Source organism: Scyliorhinus torazame, chromosome 19, assembly GCF_047496885.1.
Source record: "Scyliorhinus torazame isolate Kashiwa2021f chromosome 19, sScyTor2.1, whole genome shotgun sequence".
NCBI classification, from domain to species: Eukaryota; Metazoa; Chordata; class Chondrichthyes; order Carcharhiniformes; family Scyliorhinidae; genus Scyliorhinus; species Scyliorhinus torazame.
Window position 1 is genome coordinate 75,270,772 of NC_092725.1, and position 24,454 is coordinate 75,295,225.

General features: G+C 45.0%; 1 protein-coding gene across 2 annotated transcripts in view; it reads right to left on the bottom strand.

Moving 5' to 3' along the window:
* Window positions 1–24,454, bottom strand: part of pparab (peroxisome proliferator-activated receptor alpha b) — a 111,443-nt gene that overhangs the window by 19,982 nt on the left and 67,007 nt on the right. For both annotated transcript variants that reach the window (XM_072484561.1, XM_072484562.1), the window contains exons 4-6: window positions 23,105–23,243; window positions 6,257–6,456; window positions 1,502–1,949 (exon numbers count right to left, since the gene is read on the bottom strand). In XM_072484561.1, coding sequence (XP_072340662.1) covers window positions 1,502–1,949; window positions 6,257–6,456; window positions 23,105–23,243 — 787 coding nt within the window. The remainder of the gene's footprint in view (window positions 1–1,501; window positions 1,950–6,256; window positions 6,457–23,104; window positions 23,244–24,454) is intronic.

A 24,454-nucleotide genomic window follows, 5' to 3' on the forward strand; every position in this document is an offset into this window, starting at 1 on the left:
AGAAAAACAGATGGAGGGAGACAGATACAGAGAGAGACAGGCATGGGATATTTCTGGGTCCCTGGAGTTCAGGAAACCTTGTGTCTGTTGGAATCTGTCCCTTGGGGATAAATGCCACCTGGCTCCTCTTATACCTGCCACCCCCGGCTCCCCTCACCACCTACAGATTTGTTGTGATATTCCCCCTCCCATCAAGTGCCATTTCTGATTTTGGTGGGACTGAGGAGCAGAGGTGGAGCAAGATGCGACTCCAGACCCACAGCAATGCTGTTAATTCTTTTTTTTTTTTTAAATTTAGAGTACCAACTCTTTTTTTTCAAATTAAGGGGCAATTTTGCGTGACCAATTCACCTACCCTGCACATCTTTTTGGGTTGTGGGGGTGAGACCCACGCACACACGGGAGAATATGCAAACTCCACAAGGACGGTGACCCGGGGCCGGGATCGAACCTGGGTCCTCAATGCCGTGAGGCTGCAGTGCTATCCACTGCGCTACCTCAGAAATGTGGTTAATTCTTAACTGCCCTGGGCAGCACGGTGACGCAGTGGTTACGAGTGCTGCCTCACGGCGCCAAGATTACTGTCCACGTGGAGTTTGCACATTCTCCCTGTGTTTGCGTGGGTTTCACCCCCACAACCCAAAGATGTGCAGGCTAGGTGGATTGGCCACGCTAAATTGTCCCTTAATTGGAAAAAATGAATTGGGTACTCTAAATTTAAAAAAAAAATATTCTCAACTGCCATCTGAAATGGCTTAACAAGCCACTGAATTCAAAGGCAATTAGAGATGGGCAACAAATGCTGGCCCAGCCAGCAATGCCACATTCCATGAAATAATTAAAAAAAAAAACATTTTAGAGGAGTGATTGATATGTAGCCTGGTAAAGTTACAAAATTAACGAGAGGAGCCAGGATTTATTAGTGATCATCCTGCATTTGTGATAACAAAGAAGAGTTGTGATTTTATTGCTGATAGTTTCATCACTACTACCCTGTCTAACAGATTATCACCCTTCAAATAAACAAGGCCGTCCAAATATATCTGCTTTAAATTTCCTTTTCACTAATGTTATCCTTCTTCCTGTGACTATCAGCCCTTTTTGCACATAAAAAATTGTACAAATTGTGGGCAAATAGGCACAATCTTGCACTAATGGTCCCTGCTATTTTAAGCATTGGATCAGTGGGACCATAAGCTAGGGTCCCTCTGGAGTCCATTGAGGTGCCGGTGTAAGTGAGGTTGCCCAAAATTGTGGGGTCATTGCAGCCCTTGGTAGCAAAGCATTTGTCACTACTGGGGAAGAAAAGTACAGACCAATGTCACTAGCAGAAGAAATATCTGAGCCTCATCATCGATGTTGTTGAGAGCATTAAGTACCATTTGCATTTTTTTGTAACATGCAACATATTGATATCTTGGAAAAGTGTTTAATTACAACAGTGAAATAAGTATTGTGCAGTGACATGGCTTTTCAAGTTTTATGAGTCACTCATTCTTACCTCCAGAAAGAATGATGGCAGCCACAAAGAGAGCCAAATCATTGTCATCCAACTCTAGTGCATTGAACTTCATGGCAAACTCAAACTTGGGTTCCATTATCTCATTAAAAGGTTTCCGCAGGCTTTTTAAAAACTCTCGAGTCATAAAACCGTTCCCATAGGCTACCAGCAGCCCATCTTTGTTCATAATGGATGCCAACATGGCAAACATGGCTTCATAAACTCCATATTTTAACAGGGTCACTTGATCATTGAGGTCAAGGTTTATAAATTCAGGGATACATTTGGCAAATTCTGTCAGTTCCCTTACTGTTTCCACAGATGTACACTGGCAGCGTTGAAAGATTCTAACTTCAGCTTCTTTGTTCTGGATGCCATTTACTGCTTGCTTTGAAACTAGATTCTCTTCTGCCAGACGTAACGTCTCCATGTCATGAATTACAAAAGGCTGTAAATTTATTATTCAAGAATTAATAAACATCAAAACATTCTTCTGTACCAAGTTCCCAGAATACAATAATAGTTTCCTTAAGTGCTTTTAATTTTCCAGTGTTGCCTGTGTCCTAACTCGCACCAAATCATTTTACCCATCACCCCTGTGCTTGTTGACTTATACTGGCTCTAATGTCTCAATTTCAAAATTCTCAATTTTGTTTTCCCTCCATAGCCTCACCCCTTCCTATTTCTGTGTCCTCCAACCCGTACAATTCTCAGAGATATCTGCACAACTCCAATTCTGGCCTCTTGGGAATTTCGGACTTTAATCACACCAGCATTGGCAATCGTTTCTTCAACTGCCCAACTCTCAAGCTCTGAATTCCTGCCCTTACCTACTCCACCTCACTTCTTTTCCCCTTTACAACACTCATAAAACCCACCTCACTTCTTTTCCCCTTTACAACACTCTGTAAAACCTAACTCTTTGACCACACCTTTGGTGATCTGCCCTATCTAATGAGACTCATGTAAAAGTTTGTTAGATAACATTCTTGCAAAGGATGATTCACAATGAACATAACAAAAGAAATAGGAGCAGAAGTAGACCACACAGCTTCTTGACACAGCTCTGCCATCTCACGTGATTATGGTTGATCTTTGGTCTCAACTCCATTTTCCTGCCCACTCCCTATATCCCTTGATTCACTGAAAAAGACCAAAAGTATGCCTATCTGATCCTCAAATACACTCAACAATTAAGCATTCATAACCCTCTGGGATAGAGAAGTCCAAAGAGCCACAACCCTCTAAGTGAAGAAGTTTCGCCTCATCTTTCTCCTAACTGATTCACTCCTTATCCCAAGACTGAGCCCCCATGTTTTAGATTCCCCAACCAAGGGTAACAACCATTACCCTGTCAAGCCCCTTCAGAATCTTCTTTATTCTTGTACTTCAATCCCCTTGCAATAAATACATTTCCCTTCCTAATTGCTCGCTGTATCTGCATAATGACTTTGTTTCATGTACGAGTATTCACAAGACTCTCTGGACATCATTTAGAAGCTTCACACATTAAAAAAAATATTTTGCTTTGTTCTTCGTACTATTGAAGTGAAGAATCTCACATTTTCCCACATTATACTCCATCTGACACCTTGTTGCCCATTCACTTAACCTGTATATATCTCTTTGCGGCCTCCTCCTCAGTTTATATTTCCACCTAGCTCTGTATCATCAGTAAACTTAAATACTTTACTCTTTGCTGCCTGTCCATTAATCCATTCTTTATCCATGCTCATATATTGAAGGTAAGGTGAGGTTAAGTCGCCGTAGTCCAGATGATCATAGGCTGCTTTCTCCTGAGGGAGAGAGCTGACTGGAGTTGGTTTAATCTGAGGATCACCACACCTCAGGCGAGGTGCAAGGTTGAGAAGTCGGGCCTTCATGAATAACCTCATATTACCCCCAATGCAATGCGCCTTTATCTTGTGCATTAGCCTTTTGTGTGGCACCTTTTGGAAATCCACTGGTTTCCCCTTTATCTAGTTATATCCTGAAAGATTTTCAATAAAGTTGCCAAACACTATCTTTTCATAAAACCATGTTGACTTTGTCTGATCACTCTATGCTTTACTTAAATGCATTGTGCAGCTTCCTTAAATCTTAGATTCTAGCATTTTTCTGATCACTGATGTCAGGTTAACTGGCCTGTGTTCCCAGTTTTCTCTTTCCCTCCTTTCTTGAATCACGATGTTACATTTGCTAATCATGTAAAAGCTGATATATAGGTACTATATACTTTTTAAAGCAAAAAGAGCAGCAGATGGTGAAGATTCAAGACAAGTTATGCACAGGTAAAGTTCAATTACTCCTTTAAAATGATTTTTTTCCAGCACTGGCAGGGCCAGCATTTGTTGCCCATCCTTAACTGCCCGTGAACAGAGTGGTTTGCTAAGCCATTTCAGAGGGCAGTTGGCACATTGCTGAGAGTCTGGAGTCACATGTAGGTCACTAAGGTCAGCAGATTTTCTTTCTTAAAAAGGACATTAGTGAACTAGATGGGTTTTTATGACAATCAATGACAGTTTCATGGTCATCATTACTAACACTTGCTTTAGATTTCAAATTTGTTACTTGAATTTACATTCTCACTAGCTGCCATGGTGAGATTTGGACCCGTGTCCCAGGGACTTTGGTTGCTGGTCTGGTGATATTACCAACATGCCACCACCTCTCCCTAAAATTACATATTTTAGATAACCGTTATAATTGATAGAAGTTTGTGGGGGTAGTTCAGATGCGGTCTGAGACTTCTAACAACCTGGTGAATGCATTTGTTAATCATGCCAATATTGAAAAAAGAAACTTTCATCAATCAGTGAGGGATCCCCTTCTCCTCATTTTGAATATATTTTCTGCAAAGGATAGCATTTACAGAATCAAAGTAAAACTAGCATATGAAAAGGAAGTGGAAAATACAATCAAGCCCAAACAAACCCATTTGATGGTAAGTCAGGTATGTTGCCAACCTGCAAAAAACCATCTACCAGGAAGAAGAGTATGGAGAGGAAAAAAATGACAAATGATTCTTCAACTCCTTTATCTCATCAAGAACAATACACAATTCCTGGTGGCAGTTGAATTAATGTTAAATGATTATGGATTTTACCATCCATGGCTTACTTAGAACAAGAACAAACCTCCTACAGTGAGATGAGAAAATATTAAATTTAAAAGTTATCAAGTGTTCATTTTCCTGCAAGTAAAGCAAAATGTCACTATTTATGTATTTTGAGCTGCCAAGTTTGTATGAAAATGTGACCAGAGGTCAAAGCTATTCAATTGATAGAATTTTCCACACTACAGGACTTTAAAGAACTAAGCTGCAATGAACCTCAGAGGTGTCACTATTTTGTCTGAGTGCTGTGCACCATTTCTTGCCTGATTTTCTATCCATCTGAACGATCTGTATCGAAAGAAGTGCGGGCAAAATAGAAGGAAGATGAACATGAGGAGCAGAAAGAATAACAAGAGTTCAGAAGATAGTGATAATGATGATGATATCACCACATGCACCATTGCCCCTTCCACCATTTCACCCATGTCCTCTGTATCCCCCAAAGCCAAAATTACATCTCTGGGTCCAGCATTACAGGAACAATTCTGTGGAGTGTTTGATTATCTCAATTAAAATTTGCCTGACATTTAAGACAAATTTTTAAAAAAGGAATTTAAAAAATGAAATGCAATGTACAGATGTGTGATGTAGTTTATTTTGGCTGGAAGAACAAGGAGAGGCAATATTGGATACAATTCTGAAAGAGGGACCTAGGGGTATATCTGTATGGATCATTGAAGCGACAGGGCAGGTTGAGAAAGGAATTAACAAAGCATTACGTGATCCTGGCCTTTATAAACAGAGTGCAAAATCATGCAAGTCATTATAAATCTGTACGAAACACTAGTTAGACCTCAAGTATAGTGTCCAATTCTGGGCACACACTTGTGCGAAGGTATTAGAGAGGAGATAGAAAAGATTCATAAGAAGGTTTCCAAGGATGAGGAATTTCAATTAAATGGATTGATTTGGAGAAGTTGGGGCTGTTCTTCTTGGAGAAAAGAAAATGAAGAAATTTAGATGTGCAAAAATATGAAGAGTATGGACAAAAGTAGAGAGAAAGGAACTTTCCCTTTGGCGGAAGGGTCAAAAACCAGCCGACTGGCAATAGCAGCAATAGCGACATGAAGAAAAACATTTTTACTCAGTGAGTAGTTAGGATCTGGAATACACTGCCTGAGAGTGTGGTAGAGGAAGATTCAATCAGGGTTTTCAAAAAAGAATGGAGTAATTACTGCAAGAAAAAAAATTTGCAGGGCAACAGGTAAAAGCAGGTGAATAGGTCGCTCTTGCAGAGAGCTGATACAGATGTAACAGACCAAATGACCTTAGTCCATGCTGCAACCATTTTCTGACTTCATGATTCCATAATAGCCATTTAAAAAAGCTAAACTCAACATTTATGACTGCAGGCACTGTAAAAGTTCATTGATATCAGCTAGGATGATAGACTACCCAAGAATGAAATACTGGAATCTCTGAATGCAAAGCCTGTCAAACCTTTTTGCCACGTGCTATAATATAACTGCAACTGACAACAATAAAATAAATGAAACTCAAAACCAAAATGAAACCTTATTCCCACTAAAGGATATGGGGGAGGAGATAGAAATGTGCATGTTTTGAGGCATCAAATTTTATATCAACATTTTAATTATATATTATTCACAAATTAATGTGGAGGAATTACAATTACTTACCGGGATATTAGCTTTTCCTGTCAAAATGGCTCTGGCTTTGGTCTTGTTCATGTTAAAATTCTTTAGGTATGCCTCAAACATATGTTTGGCAAGAGTCTTGAGATCAGCCATCTGAGAATTCTGTACATCTTGTTCTAGTGTTAGGATCTCTGCCTTTAATTTCTCCTTTTCAGATTGTGGCATTCTACCGAAACGAATAGCTGTGTAGGTAGGGAACATAAAATTTATTCAATTTGACCCTTCAGTTGACACTGGCACTCTTTTCCCCCTCTCCCCATTTCTGTCCATACTGGCATTATTCTCCCTTTTTTCCTCCTGAAGTTCATACCGTCTTTCCCTCCAAGTTCATGCTGTCACTTTTCTCCTCCTCTTTTCTGCCCTAATTCACTCTGCCACACAGTTTCCCTCAGCACTACTCCAGCTCATCCATTTTTGTCAGCACCATCCACTCTCCACCCCCTTTCAACTCCCCAACCTCCAGCTGGCATCATTCCTGGCCTCCCCCTAGTACCTCCTGCACTCTACCATCACACTCCACATCATTCCTGGTCTTCTGCCTCCTGTTGATGCACAAGTGATAGAATGTGACTGTGACTGCGTGAGAATTCCTGAAATCACCACAATTCCTGTCAACAGTATCTGGTAGTATTCAATAGCCTAGAATACCAACAGTAGGTTGAAATATTGGGCTGGATCCTCTGTTATTGGGACTATGTCCCCACAGCTGGCGTGAAAGGGCCACATATTCCTTGCTCTGCAGTGGGATAACAGGGACCCGGCGTAATCTAGGCTTTTGCTAGATTTTGCTGCAGATACGGCCCCCTGCATTTCCAGGTCAGAGGCTGCACATGTGCACGGCGACGGCCTCCAGCGACCGCGCCGTGCTCCATGGCGGACTTGGACCACGGAGCTGGATCCTGAAAATAGACCCCCCGATTGGCCAGGTGCCCAACTCTCAAACATTTCCGGCCACGTATAAAGCACCCCCTGCCCTCCGATCGGCCCACCACACTAGTTTCCTGACCGGCTGGACCACACTAGATCCACGCCGTCAGGACTTCGGCCGGTTGGGGGCGGAGTGGGCCTCCAGCAATGGCCCCAGGTAGGTCCTAGGTAACGTGGTGTATTCTCAGAGTACGCCGCTTTTTGGGACGCACAGAATCGGGGAACAGGCACCGATCCCGATTCAGTGTAGGAAAATGGATTCTCCGCCCCCGCGCCGGCCGCGATTTTGGTGTCGGGGTGCGGAGAATCCAGCCCATTGTCTTTCATTTACAAACATGGATAAGTAGGCAGTGCCTTGAAAATGTATCATTCACCTGAAACACAAATGACTGACGTATATGAAAATGCAATAATGCATCCTAAATTAACTTGCGGAAATGAACATAATTCTGAAATGCATGCAACAAAAAGTAAACTTGCTTTGAGTTGTGCTGCCATGGAAGAACTGAATTGACCCCATGCTTTGTGGAAGCTCCCTTCCGACTCTCGGATGGTGGCCTTGATCTTCTTTAGATGGAGAAATTCCGCCAGGTCTGCCAACCAGTCTGCAGCTGTGGGTGATGCTGCTGATTACCAGTCGAGCAGGATTCTCCGACGAGCGATTAGAGAAGTGAAAGCTAGGGCATCAGCACTCCTCCCCACGTGCAGCTCTGGCTGTTCCAATACCCTGAAGACTGCCACTTTCAGGCACGGCTCCACCCTCACCCCCACAACCTTAGACATTGCCTTGACAAAGGCTGTCCTGAACCCTACAAGTCTGGGGCAAGCCCAGAACATGAGGGCATGTTTGGCCGGGCCTTCCTGGCACCGTTCACATTTATCCTCCACCTCCACTTGCCTCGTAAATTTATTCTAAACATTGCCCCTCGCACCTTAAACCTATGCCCCCTTGTAATTGACCCCTCTACCCTGGGGAAAAGCCTCTGACTATCCACTCGGTCTATGCCCCATATAATTTTGTAGACCTCTATCAGGTCGCCCATCAACCTCCGTCGTTCCAGTGAGAACAAACTGAGTTTATTCAACCGCTCCTCATAGCTAATGCCCTCCATACCAGGCAACCTCCTGGTAAATCTCTTCTGCACCCTCTCTAAAGCCTCCACATCCTTCTGGTAGTGTGGCGACCAGAATTGAACATTATACTCCAAGTGTGGCCTAACTAAGGTTCTATACAGCTGCAACATGACTTGCTAATTCTTATACTCAATGCCCCGGCCAATGAAGGCAAGCATGCCGTATGCCTTCTTGACTACCTTCTCCACCTTAGTCGCCCCTTTCAGTGACCTGTGCACCTGTACACCTACATCTCTCGGACTTTCAATACTCTTGAGGGTTCTACCATTCACTGTAAATTCCCTACCTGCATCAGACCTTCCAAAATGCATCACCTCACATTTGTCCGGATTAAACTCCATCTGCCATCTCTCCGCCCAAGTCACCAAACAATCTAAATCCTGCTGTATCCTCTGACAGTCCTCATCGCTATCCGCAATTCCTCCAACCTTTGTGTCGTCTGATAACTTACTAATCAGATCAGTTACATTTTCTTCCAAATCATTTATATATATTATGAACAGCAAAGGTCCCAGCACTGATCCCTGCGGAACACCACTACTCCAATTAGAAAAGCACCCTTCCATTGCTACTCTCTGCCTTCTAGGATGTAGCCAGTTCTGTATCCACCTTGCCAGCTCACCCCTGATCCCGTGTGACTTCACCTTTTGTACCAGTCTACCATGAGGGACCTTGTCAAAGGCCTTACTGAAGTCCATATAGACAACATTCACTGCCCTACCTGCATCAATCATCTTTGTGACCTCTTCGAAAAACTCAAGTTAGTGAGACACGACCTCCCCTTCACAAAACCATGCTGCCTCTCACTAATACGTCCATTTGCTTCCAAATGGGAGTAGATTCGGTCTCGAAGAATTCTCTCCAGTAATTTCGCTACCACTGACGTAAGGCTCACCGGTCTGTAGTTCCCTGGATTATCCTTGCTACCCTTCTTAAACAAAAGAACAACATTGGCTATTCTCCAGTCCTTCGGGACATCGCCTGAAGACAGTGAGGATCCAAAGATTTCTGTCAAGGCCTCAGCAATTTCCTCTCTTGCCTCCTTCAGTATTCTGGGGTAGATCCCATCAGGCCCTGGGGACTTATCTACCGTAATATTTTTCAAGACGCCCAACATCTCGTCTTTTTGGATCTCAATGTGACCCAGGCTATCTACACACACTTCTCCAGGCTCAACATCCACCAATTCCTTCTCTTTTGGTGAATACTGATGCAAAGTATTCATTTAGTACCTCGCCCATTTCCTCTGGCTCCACACACAGATTCCCTTGCCTATCCTTCAGTGGGCCAACCCTTTCCCTGGCTACCCTCTTGCTTTTTACGTTCGTGTAAAAAGCCTTGGGATTTTCCTTAACCCTATTTGCCAATGACTTTTCGTGACCCCTTCTCGCCCTCCTGACTCCTTGCTTAAGTTCCTTCCTACTTTCCTTATATTCCACACAGGTTTCGTCTGTTCCCAGCCTTTTAGCCCTGACAAATGCCTCCTTTTTCTTTTTGATGAGACCTACAATATCTCTCGTTATCCAAGGTTCCCAAAATTTGCCGTTTTTATCCTTCTTCTGCACAGGAACATGCCGGTCCTGAATTATTTTCAACTGACACTTGAAAGCCTCCCACGTGTCAGATGTTGATTTACCCTCAAACATCCGCCCCCAATCTAGGTTCTTCAGTTCCCGCCTAATATTGTTATAATTAGCCTTCCCCCAATTTAGCACATTCACCCTAGGACCATTCTTATCCTTGTCCACCAGCACTTTAAAACTTACTGAATTGTGGTCACCGTTCCCGAAATGCTCCCCTACTGAAACTTCTACCACCTGGCCGGACTCATTCTCCAATACTAGGTCCAGTACAGCCCCTTCCCTAGTTGGACTATCTACATATTGTTTTAAGAAGCCCTTCTGGATGCTCCTTACAAACTCTGCCCCATCTAAGCCCCTGGCACTAAGTGAGACCCAGTCACTATTGGGGAAGTTGAAGTCTCCCATCACAACAACCCTGTTGTTTTTACTCTTTGCCAAAATCTGTCTACCTATCTGCTCCTCTATCTCCCGCTGGCTGTTGGGAGGCCTGTAGTAAACACCCAACATTGTGACTGCACCCTTCTTATTCCTGATTTCTACCCATAAAGCCTCACTGCCCTCTGAGGTGTCCTCCCGTAGTACAACTGTGATATTCTCCCTAACCAGTAGCGCAACTCCGCCACCCCTTTTACATCCCCCTCTATCCCGCCTGAAACATCTAAATCCTGGAACGTTTAGCTGCCAATCCTCCCTCAACCAGGTCTCTGTAATGGCAACAACATCATAGCTCCAAGTACTAATCCAAGCTCTAAGTTCATCTGCCTTACCCGTAATACTTCTTGCATTAAAACATATGCACTTCAGGCCACCAGAGCCGCTGTGTTCAGCAACTTCTCCCTGTCTGCTCGGCCTCAGAGCCATACTGATCCGATTCCCTAGTTCTCCCTCAATGCTTTCACCTTCTGACCTATTGCTCCGGTGCCCACCCTCCAGTCCCTTCAGCTCTGTCCCTCCCCCGTTTGGGTTATCCGGGAAAACCGGAAAGCCTCGCTCTTGCGCAGGTTGAGCTTTTTTTTTTTATTGTGACAAGTGGGCTCACATTAACACTGCAATTAAGTTACTGTGAAAATCTCCTAGTCGCCACACTCCGGCACCTGTTCGGGTACGCCGAGGGAGAATGCAGAATGTCCAATTCACCTAACTGAACATCTTTTGGGAGTTGTGGGAGGAAACCGGGGCACCCGGAAGAAACTCACGCAGACACAGGGAGAACGTGCAGACTCCACACAGACAGTGACCCAAGCAGTAATCGAACCTGGGACCTTGGTGCAGTGAAGCAACAGTGCTATCCACTGTGCTACCGTGCCGCCCATACCGTAGCCGGAGAAAGCTCCAAACGCTTTCAGGAGCTGCATGATTGCTCTCAGGCCTTTCTGTGGTTTCGAGACGGAGAGGAGCAAGTTAACTGCATAGAGTTTGAGACTCCTTGCTCTCCACCACCTCTTTGGATGCCCTTCCAGCTTTTTGCATCTTGCAGTGCGATCACCAAGAGTTCAATTGCTATGGCAAACAGGAGCAGGGACAGTGGGCATCCCTTCCGTGTGCCTCTGTGCAGCTGGAAGTATTCAGAGCTGGTGGTGTTTGGTCCGAATGCTCACCAGGAGTTTCACCCAGGAGGTGAAACTAGCACAAACCATTCCAGTACTTGAACTTCCGGGGCAGCATGGTGGCACAGTGGTAGCACTGCTGCCTCAAGGCGCCGAGGTCCCAGGTTCGATCCCGGGCCTGGGTCACTGCCCGTGTGGAGTTTGCACATTCTCCCAGTGTTTGCGTGGCCCCCACAACCCAAATATGTGCACGGTTAGGTGGATTGGCCACACTAAATTGTCCCTTAATTGGAAAATATGAATTGGGTACTCTTAAAATTTTTTTTTAAAAAAGAGGTCCTTTGAAGGCCTTTTCTGCATCCAGAGAGATGATCACAACTCATGTTCTCTCCCGGGGAGAGCTGGGGAGTGAAAGAGCTTTCTCGGGCTACAAATTCAACTTCTGGCATGCAGCTCTCCAGTCTCTTGGCCAGGACTTTCACGAGTATCTTCGCGTCTACATTAAGCAGTGAAATTGGTCTGTACGATCCTCATTCTGGCAGGCCTTTGTCTTTTTTAGGTACCAGCAATATAGTGGCCTGTGTTAGCGTAGGAGGCAGGGTGCCCCTCACTCGCGAGTCGACGAACCTGTCCCTTAGGTGTGGGGCCAGGGCCGGCACAAATTATTTTTATAGAAGTCGGGGGTCCCGGCACCTTCCTCGTCTGCATGGAGCTGATGCTCTCCATGATTTCTCCCAGACCTATTGTGTGCTTCAAGTTCGCCTTGCTTGTCCTCCCCGACAACTGGCATGTCCACTCCGTTGAAGAACTGTTATCAGTCTGCCTCGGCTTTTTTTTTAACCTGCGCTATCTCCCTCGTGGCTGCCTGCTTTCTCAGCTGGTGAGCCAGTGGCCAGCCAGCCTTTTCTCCGTGCTCGTAGAAAGTCCCCCGTGTTTGGCGGAGTTGGTGCACGGTTTTCCGAGTGGGTAGCAGGTTAAAGTCCATTTGCAGCTTTCTCCTCTCCGCTAGACGCTCTACGTTGGGGACTCGGAGTACTTTCTGTCGACCTCCAGGATGGAGTAGATCAGTTGTTGCCTGGCCCCCCTCTCTTCCCTGTCTCTACGAGTCTTCTCGGCTATAATTTCTCCTCTGATCACAGCCTCCAGTGCCTCCCAGAACATGGAGGGTAAGATTTCCCCGTTCTGGTTCTTATAGCCCATGATGTTTTTGGCAGAAGGCCATGTTGGCCAAGAGGTCCATGTCCAGCCTCCATGTGGGGCGCTGGTCACGGCCAGTCTCCAACATCACATCCATGTTGTGTGGAGCGTGGTCGGAGATGGCTATTGAGGAGTATTCCGCTCTTGCTATTCCTGGAAGCACCAATTTCTCCACTGCAAAGTTGGCGATCCGGTGTATACCTTGTGGACCAGTGAGAAGAACGAAAATTCCTTCTCACCATGGTGTAGGAACCGCCATGGGTCCACCGCCCCCATCTGCTCCATGAATGTTCCCAATTCCTTTGCCATGCCTGTCTTTTCCCCCATTTTGGGATTTGATCGGTCAGTCAGAGGGTCTTGTACACAGTTAAAGTCGACCCCCCCTTCCCCCTCCCACCATGATCAGTTGGTATATGTCAATGTCGGGGATTTTCGCCATGGCATTCTTTATATAAAGTCTGTGTCGTCCCAGTTGGGCGCGTGCACATTCACCAGTAATACCGCTGACCACGATATACTATGGAAAAGGAGCCTAGCAGGGAAGACAATGGCAGGAGTCTTTCGGGGTTACTCGGGAGGCACAGCAGAAATTCATCCCAAGGAGGAGGAAACATGCTAAGGGCAGGACAAGGCATCCTTGGTTGACGAGGGAAGTCAAGGACAGCATAAAAGAAAAAGAAAAAGCATCCAATGTGGCAAGGATTAGTGGGAAGCCAGAGGATTGGGAGTCCTTTAAAAGTGAGCAGAGGACAACTAAAAAAGCAATAAGGGGAGAGAAGATAAAATATGAGTGTAAGCTAGCTAGTAATATAAAAGAAGATAGGTAAGAGAGGCGCAAAAATAGACATTGGACCACTGGAAAACGTGGCTGGAGAAGTAATAATAGGAAACAAAGAAATGGCAGATGAACTGAATAGTTACTTTGCATGAGTCTTCACGGTGGAAGACACCAGTGGGATGCCAGAGCTCCAGGAGAATCAGGGGGCAGAGGTGAGTGCAGTGGCCATCACTAAGGAGGCCCTAAAAGTGGTAGCTGAGGAGATTGTGGAGGCATTGGTGGTGATCTTTCAGGAATCACTGGAGGCAGGAAGGGTCCCAGAGGACTGGAAAGTGGCTAACGTAACACACTGTTTAAGAAGGGAGGGAGGCAGAAGACACGAAATTATAGGCCGGTTAGCTTTACTTCGGTCATTGGTAAGATTTTAGAGTCCGTTATTAAAGATGAAATCGCAGAGTACTTGGAAGTGCATGATAAAATAGGACTGAGTCAGCACGGCTTTGTCAAAAGGAGGTCATGTCTGACAGTTCTTTGAGGAGATAACAAGGAAGTTAGACAAAGGAGAACCAGTGGACTTGATTTATTTAGATTTCCAGAAGGCCTTTGACAAGGTGCCGCATAGGAGATTGTTAGATAAGTTAAGAGCCCATGGTGTTAAGGGTAAGATTCTGGCATGGATGGAGGATTGGCTGACTGGCAGAAGGCAGAGAGTGGGAATAAAGGGGTCTTTTTCAGGATGGCAGCCGGTGACTAGTGGTGTGCCTCAGGGGTCTGTGCTGGGACCACAACTTTTCACAATATATATTAATGATCTGGGAGAAGGAACTGAAGGCACTGTTGCTAAGTTTGCAGATGATACAAAGATCTGTAGCGAGAAAGGTAGTATTGAGGAAGCAAGGGGGCTGCAGAAGGAATTGGACAGGCTAGGAGAGTGTGCAATAAAGTGGCAAATGAAATATAATGTGGAAAAGTGTGAGGTTATGCACTTTGGAAGGAGGAATTTAGGCACAGACTATTTTCTAAATGGGGAAATTCTTAGGAAATCAGAAGCACGAAACAGTTAACGTGCAGGTTCAGTCAGCAGTTAAGAAGGCAAATGCAATGTTAGCATTCATGTCAAGAGGGCTGGAGTACAAGACTAGGGGTGTCTTCTGAAGCTGTATATGGCTCTGGCCAGACCCCATTTGGAGTATTGGGAGCAGTTTTGGGCCTCATATCTAAGGAAGGATATGCTGGCCTTGGAAAAGGTCCAGAGGAGGTTCACAAGGATGATTCCTGGAATGAACAGCTTGTCATATGAGGAACGGTTGAGGACTCTGGTTCTGTACATTGGAGTTTTGAAGGATGAAGGGGGGGGGGGGAAAAGAGAATCTTGTTGAAAATTGCAGGATATTGCGAGTCCTGGATAGAGGGGACGTGGAGACGATGTTTCCACTTGTAGGAAAAACTAGAATCAGAGGGCACAATCTCAGACTAAAGGGACGATCGTTTAAAACAGAGATGAGGAGGAATTTCTTCAGCCAGTGAATCTGTGGAACACTTTGCCGCAGAAGGCTGTGGAGGCCAAATCACTGAGTGTCTTTAAGACAGCGATATATAGGTTCTTGATTAATAAGGGGATCAGGGGTTATGGAGAGAAGAATGGGGATGAGAAAAATATCAGCCATAATTGAATGGCGGAGCGACTCGATGGGCCAAGTGGCCTAATTCTGCTCCTATGTCTTATGGTCTTATCCCCCTTGGTCTGTAACCGTCTATGTCTCAATGAACTTCGTCCTCTTGCTAATCAGTATGGCTACTCCCCTAGCCCTTGCCCCTTGGCACAAATGGTACGTCTGTCCCACCAAGTCCTTTCTTACCCGCAGTCGGTCCTTCTCCCTCAGGTCTGTCACCTGCAGGTAGATTATGTTGGCTTTTAGGCTTAAGTGGGCGAAGACTCTGGACTTTTTCACTGGGCCGTTGAGTCCCCTGACATTCCAGGTGATAATCCTGATGGGGGGGTTTCGCTCCCCCCCCGGTCCTGCGGGATCAATCATACTTGCATGGTGGACGCGTCACTGCACTCCGGGGTTTTTCTTTGTTTAGGGATCCTCCAAAGTGTCTGCTTACGGCGCCATCTTGTTTCCTCAGCCTGCTCCCTACCTGCCAAAGCCAATCCAAGTACTAACTCTTTTTTTCCCCGTCCTGTTCCCTACCTATTCCTTCCCCGCCCCCCCCCCCCCCCTTCCTCCGTCTGGCCAGATGCTCCCTCTCTGCCGAAAGGTGCACCCCCCTTACTGCCTGTCTTCCCATGCTAGCCCTCCCTGCTCCACTCCCATGGCTGCTCTAGCCCTTTCCTAGGCCCACCGACTGTCCACTTTCTCTGCCTGCCACGTAACCTGCATTTCCCGGTCATCGCTCTCTCCTGTGACTCGGTCTTTCTGATCAGAACGAGGCAGTACAGTCCCGCGCAAACAAGTTAACTTGTTTTATCAGTCTGTTTCTATCAGCGACTTTCCTCCAACCCGCCTTCAATCGCTGCCTCCCCTGCCCCTTGTCCTGGCCGATGGCCTATACAAAGTTGTTTGCCTCCGCCGGATATTGAAATAGTACTCTTTCTCTGGCGTTTGACCCAGAGTCTGGCTGGGAATAACATACCGAATCACACCCCATTTTTGTAAAGCGCCAACTTTGCCTGGTTAAACTCAGCCCTTCTTTTTGCCAGGTCTGCCGTCTTGATAAATATGGACTCTGACCTTCCCATGTGCTTGCTTTAGTCTGTCTTGCCCACCGCAGGATCCCCTAACGATCCTGGTATCGGTGCAGCTTCCCTTTGATCGCTCTCAGCTGCTTCCCAACTTTGGGCTTCAGTCTGAGCGACCTGTGAGCCCTGTCGAATTCTGGGAGGTTGGGGAAGCAGTCTCTCCCGACTAGGTTCCTCAGCATTTGGGCCATGTAGCCTGTTGGGTCTCTGCCTTCGATGCCTTCTGGCAGGCCCACAATCCACAGGTTTTGTCGCCGGGACCTATTTTCCTGATCCTCGACCTTCCTCTTCAAGCTCCCTTCGGCCGCCACCAACCTTTTCACCTCTGCTTCCAGAGTGACGATCGTGTCGCTCTGGTCCGTCGCGGCTCTCTACAGGTCATGGATCGTCCTCCCCCACGCCTACACTTTCTTCCCCAGTCCGTCGATCGGCTTTTGTAGGGTGACCATCGCCTCAGTCACTTCCACCTTAACCGCCACCTGGATCTCAATTCTGATAGCCTCTTTCATAGTGGCCAGCTCCTTCTCGGGGGAGGTCTTCCACCCGTCTCCAGGTGGCAAGATGGAGGCTGGTGCTCGAGTCGATGGGCTCCCCCTCTCTTGGGCGGCTGGGGCCCCCTCGCCTTGTGGGTCTGCCATTTCAACTGCTTGCTGTTCGTTGCCCTTTCCACCACTTCTGCCATCCCTTCAGCTCCCGTTTGTTGGCATTCTTTTTGCAGTTCTCTCTCTTCCATTGGGGTTATTTCGCTATCGATTTTCCAGACAAAATTCGCCTCAGTGCCTTTTGATTCTGGTTGGGAGGAGAGCCACCTGATGTGTGTCCGCTCAGCACATCACCATCACTGGAAGCCCCTCTTTGACAGAGTTTCACAGAACTAGAAATCAGCTTGGTCAGATATGACGGAGAAAGGGGAGGGACAATCTGAGGGGGAAAATAAAAACTGCATAACTTTTTGGCAAGCAAGAGATTTAATTGTGTGGACAATTTAAAAAGGAAACAAACAGGTGGAAGATTAACAAGAAAATAACCAAGAATTGGAGTGAACAACAAAAATACTAGAAATTGCAGTTAATAAAAAGGTCTTTGATGGTACAAGATGACATCAAGGAGGCTCTCAAATTAAACAAAGAGGACAGATGCCTCACAACCCGTCACAAAATTTGCTAATAAATTAAGTTTAAACTAAAATGTTATTTAAAAATAACAAGATAAAACATCAATAGAATTTTAAATACTTAGCTACTAGAAAATTGCTTAAAAATGAGTGTGATAGAACTGGGAGAAAAAATAAATAAATTTGTACACCACAGTTACAATTACATGATAACACTGATATTGCAAAACCCCAATTCCAATTTAAGTACTAGGGAATAATAAATCTCTCTTAAATTATCGTGCCATTATTTATGGAAATTGGCTGACCGTCTCCTTGGGGTTGGCAGACTGTTGATTCCAGTCTTACCATTGGCAAAATTGCCCAATGGCAGGCATGGTCAGGGAGCCAGCCTGACATCATTCCTTGCAATTTCAGTTGCACCTTCCAGGTAAAATTCATCCCCGAGACCCCAAGGGTTAAGTTATGAGGAAGTGTATTATCTGGAATTTAGAAGCTTAAGGGGTGATTTGACCAAAGTTTTCAAGATATTAAGGAGAAGATGGGATAGAATAGAGAGAAACAGAGGGAATTTTTACTTAACAACATAGCAGGAGCATTGGAATCCTGTGGAGCATGGAAAATCCAGAAATCCAAGTTTCTCCACATCCAGTGGAGTTAAAACTGTGACACTACACAGCATAGATTTTTATCTTGAAGTGGCCATAGGGGCTGGGATTAAATGGTGAGGGAGTTTGGCAGGAGTAGGAGGAAGCACTCCCAACTCCTAACCCAGAAGGGTAGGGAGAAGGCAAGTGGCCATCATGTAGGCTTATGAAAGTTAAAATCCACTATGAAATCCACCCTACCTTTACTACATGCTTGTTTAATCTTTGCATTTAAATATTCTACCACTTCACATCTGCTACCAGGAGGCCTGTACAGAACTCCTATTAGTCTTAAATATTTTCTATTTATTAATTCTACTCTTAATGTTTCCATTGTCTGCTTACCTCTCATCATTTAAATTATTTTATCAATACCCTAAGGCTACACCTCCTCATCTACCATTTTCCCCATCTTTCCTGTGACTTTGTAACCTGGTGTATATCTAGTTCCCAGCCCGGATTGTCTTGCAGCCATGCTTCAACAATGGCTACTATGTCATATTCTCAAGTTAAATTTTTGTCATTCTTTCAATTTATTCTTTCTACTGTTGTTTGTATAATGAATGCTTATTTGGGCCACACACCCTCACCTGTACTTCTGTTCTAATGTTTACTCAGATATTTCTTATTACTCTCTCCTGGTTTAATTATTTCACACCTTCGCTTTATCCTTTAACTGCAGTGCCAAAAGCACAGTTTCGACCGCTCTACTCTTTCCCTTTCTTTTGTTTTGGAACATTTTTGCTAACACGCAGCAGTAGAATGTGATACTAAGCTGCGGAGGAACAAGCTGACATGAGATGGCAGCTGCCTCAGTCCACTGATCCCTCTCAATAGGTTGAGAAGCCAACTTCCTGGAATGGTGTCACTCAGGCTGCACTCATAGGAGCACTAATAGGTGATAGAAAGCCAGGTTTAGACACACCGGTGATAATAAAAAAATAGGGTGATTGTATGTACTTTGCTATTACTACATTGAAATAAATTGCACTGGTGCTTTCATACAATTGGAGGTTTATTATACAGAAAAGGGGTATGTTGCAAGAACCAAGCTGGAAGTGATCAACTATGAAGGTGGTAATCGAACTCAGCTCCTGTAGCACACAGCAATTCGGGCAGCTATGGAACAATCTCTTTATCAAGTGAGCAGTATTAATGTCAGGTTACTGATTTCTTTACATGCGAGTGGGCCATTCATAACCTCCCAACCCAAGAGAATCAAATAAATGGATGTCTTTTGGGCAACAAAACATCAGTCTCGTCAAATACCATGCTTCCCATAGTCTCGGCAAAGAAATAAATAATTAATTTTTCATCAGTTCTGATGAGATGTCATCAACCCAAAATGTTCCCTCAGTTTCTCTCCATTGATGCTACCAGATCTCCTGAGCATTTTCTGTTTTTCTTTAAGATTGCCAGCATCTGCAGTAATTTGCTTTGTGCCAAACACTATAGGCTGAATAATATTAATCGCTTTCTGGAAAGCAATATGGGGGTGACGCTGGGGCACCATTTATGACATCATGCCATCTTACGATAATATAGTATGTGGGCATGTCAGGAGCCGCCCACATTATTTAATTTGTAATTAAGAACGCAAGTAAGGTCATTAATGACCCAGCTCACAGCTAAAGTACATTAAGACAATAACATGCCTTCAGGGTGAAATCACGACAGGTAGGGAATCGGTTTTCTAATGGGCAAGCTGGTTTAGATAGGTATACACTTAATTGACTGCAGAGCATCCTCAGGGGAATGAGTGGAACCTTTTGGATATTGTTTTCCCTCCTCTGACTCAGAGGGCTCTTTTGATTGATTAATTATTTTCATGTCCATGACCCAGGGTTGTAAAGTCTCGAGACAGATGGGCATTGTGGTCACAGTTGGAGACGGAATCTCCACTGAGACAAAGTGAAGGATTAGGAGAAGGGTGAAAGGAAGAAGGGAACACAAGGAGACTCAAAATTATGTGGATTTTCAGGAAGGGGATCGAGCAAAGCAGCCCCAGACCCCGAAGGTGAGGAACAACCCAGAAACACTCAGTAGAAGAGCAGACGATCTTCTGCTGCCCCAAGAGTATGCAGCCAGAGATTTAGCTACCTGCAACAGTGAGACTTAGTGCAAGTAAAGACTCAGGTTTTCAAGAGCCACTGTAACATTACTTTGCGAGATGCCCGCAGGAAAAATGGCATCCAACTGCATTGGGGACCACCCGATGCCTGTCTCATTGAAGGTGACAGTGGCATTGAACCTCTTCACAACAGGTTCATTTCATGCAGCCTGTGGAGACCTTCTTGGATTAACACAGCCTGCTGCATATCATTGCATCTCGATGTTCGCAGATGCAATGTTCCAAGGGCTGGGAATTATATTGCTTTCACACAAGATGGCCACAGCCAAATTCATAGAGCCAGAGGATTTGAAGCTACTGCAAGTTTTCCCAGTGTGAAGGGAGCCATTGACTGCATGCATGTAGCTTAAGTCTCCTGCAGAACAGCCATGCACCTTCACAAACAGGAACGGATTCTATTGATCAATGTCCAGCTGATGTGCGAGCATAATTGGTGGATCATGCAGCTTTGTGCCAGGTACCCAGGCAGCAACTCATACATCCTTAGAAATCTCATATTCCAGAACTTTTTACATGCACCGATTTGTTGGAAGAATGGCTACTATGTGATAAGGGATATCCACTGAAAAGGTGGCTTATGATGCCTGCGAGGGTGTCCAGATTTGACAGAGAAGGTAGAATTAGAGCCATGCTAGCACCAAGGTCATAGTGGAACAGACCACTGATCTACTAAAGATGCAATTCCAATGCCTGGACAGATCTGGAGGTGCATTACAATACTTCCCCTCGTTTGTGTCCTGATCGTCATGGTTTACTGTGCACTCCATAGCCTTGCCATCCAAGATGTCTTGACGGATGAGGATATGCCAGAAGGGGCAATGATGAGTTGAGGTACCTCAGGGATTTTCCTGCTTGTGATAGAGTAGAGAGGTGCACCACTGCTGGGATGCCTGCGTGTCTTACCACTGCTACAGAAGGATTCTGGTGAAAACATTGGGCCTCCTTTTCTCATGTTTCAATGAAAATCCTGTAGTTCCTGTATCCAATCATTCACGATCACCCCACAGGAGAACAATATTTCTCCTGCCCTCCACCAACCTTTTATTTATTTCTTAAACCTCCAGACACCAGTCACACAGCAATCAATAAGAACATCAGCATAAGGGAATGGGAGATGTGTGTTTCCACAGGCTCAAAAAATCTAACAACATCAATGAATAAAAACCTCACCGATGTGCCCCTATTCATGACCAATGTGGATATTTACTACCACATTTACGAGTGCTTCAGCACAGTGCTCCCTCCTTGCTTGGGGGTATATGGAGAGAGACAGCTGATCTGCTACCTCCATTGCACTGAATGACTTTGACGGGCATACTCTGCATAACGGCTGACACTTCAGGAGACTCATGTTGAGATGCATGCGAATCTTCAGTCGCCACGGCAATGGACAATGGCTGATGGATGAAGGAGATGCCGCCCCAACAGAAGTGCCATGAGAGAAACTTCCAGATGAAGGCAGCTGCAGCTCACCTCCTACCACTAGTATCGGAGCGTCAAGTCATTACATACCCTTACCGATATCTCTGTTACAGGAGAAGCCTCTTCAGCACAGGTGGGCACCAAAAGCCATCCGGCAACCTCTCTCCTCCTCGTCCTCGGAGGCCTCCTTGGATGAGGAGGAGAGAGGTTGCCGGATGGCTTTTGGTGCCACCTGTGCTGAAGAGGCTTCTCCTGTAACAGAGATATCGGTAAGGGTATGTAATGACTTGACACATCAGCATTATCACATGACGACCGTCAACCTCTTCACAGTCCAACATGAATGATTAAACGCCAGACACAATGAGCTTTTGAACTATGATCTGAAACTCGAGATCATGAAGTTGGCAGGGTTTTGTGAACTCTATTCACCAAACACATTACATAATCGCTAACTCCCATTAAACCACCAACAGCCATGTCTCCTCTTTATCAATCACTCTGATAATTTGACTATATCACCAGGACCAGGCCTTCCTCCAATTCCTCCATTGCCTATACTTCTGGATGAATTGGGCTACAGCAGGGCCAACATTTGCTCCTCATAAGGAGTCAGGACGTCCAGATTGGGTAGAACCCCACCTGCATGGGCTCTCACTTCTCCTGAAAAGATTGGACATAAAGGCTTCACCACAAATTTCAAACTATTATACGGTATGCATCCAACTCATTATCAGATTAGAAGCCTATGCTCATGCGTTATAAGATGATCCTACTGACCACATTTCATATAACTAGTCCATTACTTGAAATGCAAATGGTATGGTATAGGATAGGATATAGCTTTGTGGAATCGTACTACTTCTGACAAGCAGCTAACCTCAATGACCTCCTGCATTCGCGAGCAAGGCCTGTATCACAATGGACCAAGATTACTCATACTGATGCCAAACTCACCTTGGCCAACCTCAGGAGGTGATTGATCCTTTTGTAGCACTGGGACCACGTGCTTTTCATTACGCCAACACTGTTGGCCTCTTTGGCCACCTTCACCCACACAGCAAGAGTCTGACTGTGCTTCCTTCTCTTGCCAGCGCGTGGCACATACCAGAAGTGCATATTCTTCTCTATTTAGAGTAGATCCACTCGATTGATCCTCTGATGGGTTACCTGACACTGTTCCATGACAGAGGTCCTTTAAAGTGCTGGCCATGACCTTTTTCTGGGTCACAGCTGACAGCCTCAGAGAATTGACATCCTGCTCTCCAGCATTCATTGGGCTGGTGACGCTCTGTAACCTGCTCTTGCCACTAATTAGCAGCAATTAGCGCAATATCAGGCACACTTCCTACGGCAGATCCAGACGTCAGAACGCCGCTGACTTCAAGGTGCGGAACCAGCCAGGCCATTATTCAGCCCTGCACGTATTGACCATATAAAAACGTAGGACCAAAATCAGAATGTGGTGTGTGTATAATGTGACAGAACTTGGATATGCTTATGAGAAAAACAGATACATCAGTCCATGCCCATGCACCTCCCAATCAGAACCGCGCTGGGAGTGCTTAAGTTTTTGCTTCAAAATCTAGCGTACAGCCATCACATACCATTATGTGACATTCCCACTGAAAGGCACTTCTGAAAACGACAGGACTGGCACTTGTTGCGGTTTTTTTTTTGAATCTTACAATTGCGTTCACACTGATCATAATCCAGTTTCAATCGTATTGTTCGTCGAAAAAAGCCCTGCAAAATAAAAATCACAGCAGCAATTACAGAGCAACATGATTCTAATAGAATACAAGATCTTGGTAAATAATTTAATCTTCCTTTTTCAATTCCAGTATTTGTTGACTTTCTCAAATACAATACAAAGAAAAATTCCAATTTGACATTGACTTCTGGTCTGATATTTTCCCTCCAGACATGAGGGCATATGAATTCACTTTCAGAAAACAGTAAATGAAATAAACTATAAACAGATGACTTCTATAGTCCTCAGCTAAAGTTACAATTTCCGCTCTTAACCAAAGCCATAATCTGCACAAAATTAATTGGTCGAGAGAATTAGTCAAAGGAAAGTGCATTGTAATAAGGAGCCTACTGATGTCTGTCAATAATTCTGAACAACATGATAAAATAAAGTTGTTTTACTATTTTAGCAAAATATTGATACGTGATTCTTGTATACAGCAGTGCATTTTCCAAATTGAAACAAATATTAGGTTCCAACAAAAGCATTTTGCATTCCTCACATGCGGAAAATATCTCACAGTAGTTTACATGAAGAAAAAGCTCTTTAAACAAAGGGAAAACAAGGCTCAGGTAGTAGCAAGGCAAAAGTACAGTTGAAGATAAAGGTTTCAGAAGATATTTGAAAAGAAGGCAGCAAGATACAAGAACTAAATAGGAAATTCCATTCGCTTGGATCTTCTGGACAGCAGCAAAGCAGTGGTGTATGCCCTGACAGAGTTTGATCGTGAGCAGTTATCTTTGTATGTTGGACTAGCATGGGCTTCCTCTCCCAGCTGCAGTACGGAGAAATCATTGTAGGAACTCAGGAAGGCAAGTGGCAAAGCACTGCTTCACCAAATTCAAGCCTCCTTTGAGGTTAATAGAGGAAGGCATGCCCCTCGAGGTCCAGATCCAGTGTTTTGGCAGGTGCTGTGTTGAAGTGCCTACAAGTACTTATAGCTGTTTCAAGTGTTTACAGGTGTTTACAAGGGTTCCTTCATTTAACCTTTATGTCCAGTCAGCTGCTATCCGCCCCAACACTTCTCATCACAACCCTCCCCAACCCCCAGCTCTGCTCACCCTTCTTCCGCCTGATCGCTGCTCGTCCACACTCCTGCCTCCCCTCTGCTCACACACCAACTCCTCCCTCTGCAAGCCTGATGTCAGAGAAGTCCTGGAGGCTGACGTGTGGGGAGGGGTGAGGGTGTGTATGTGGTGAGCAA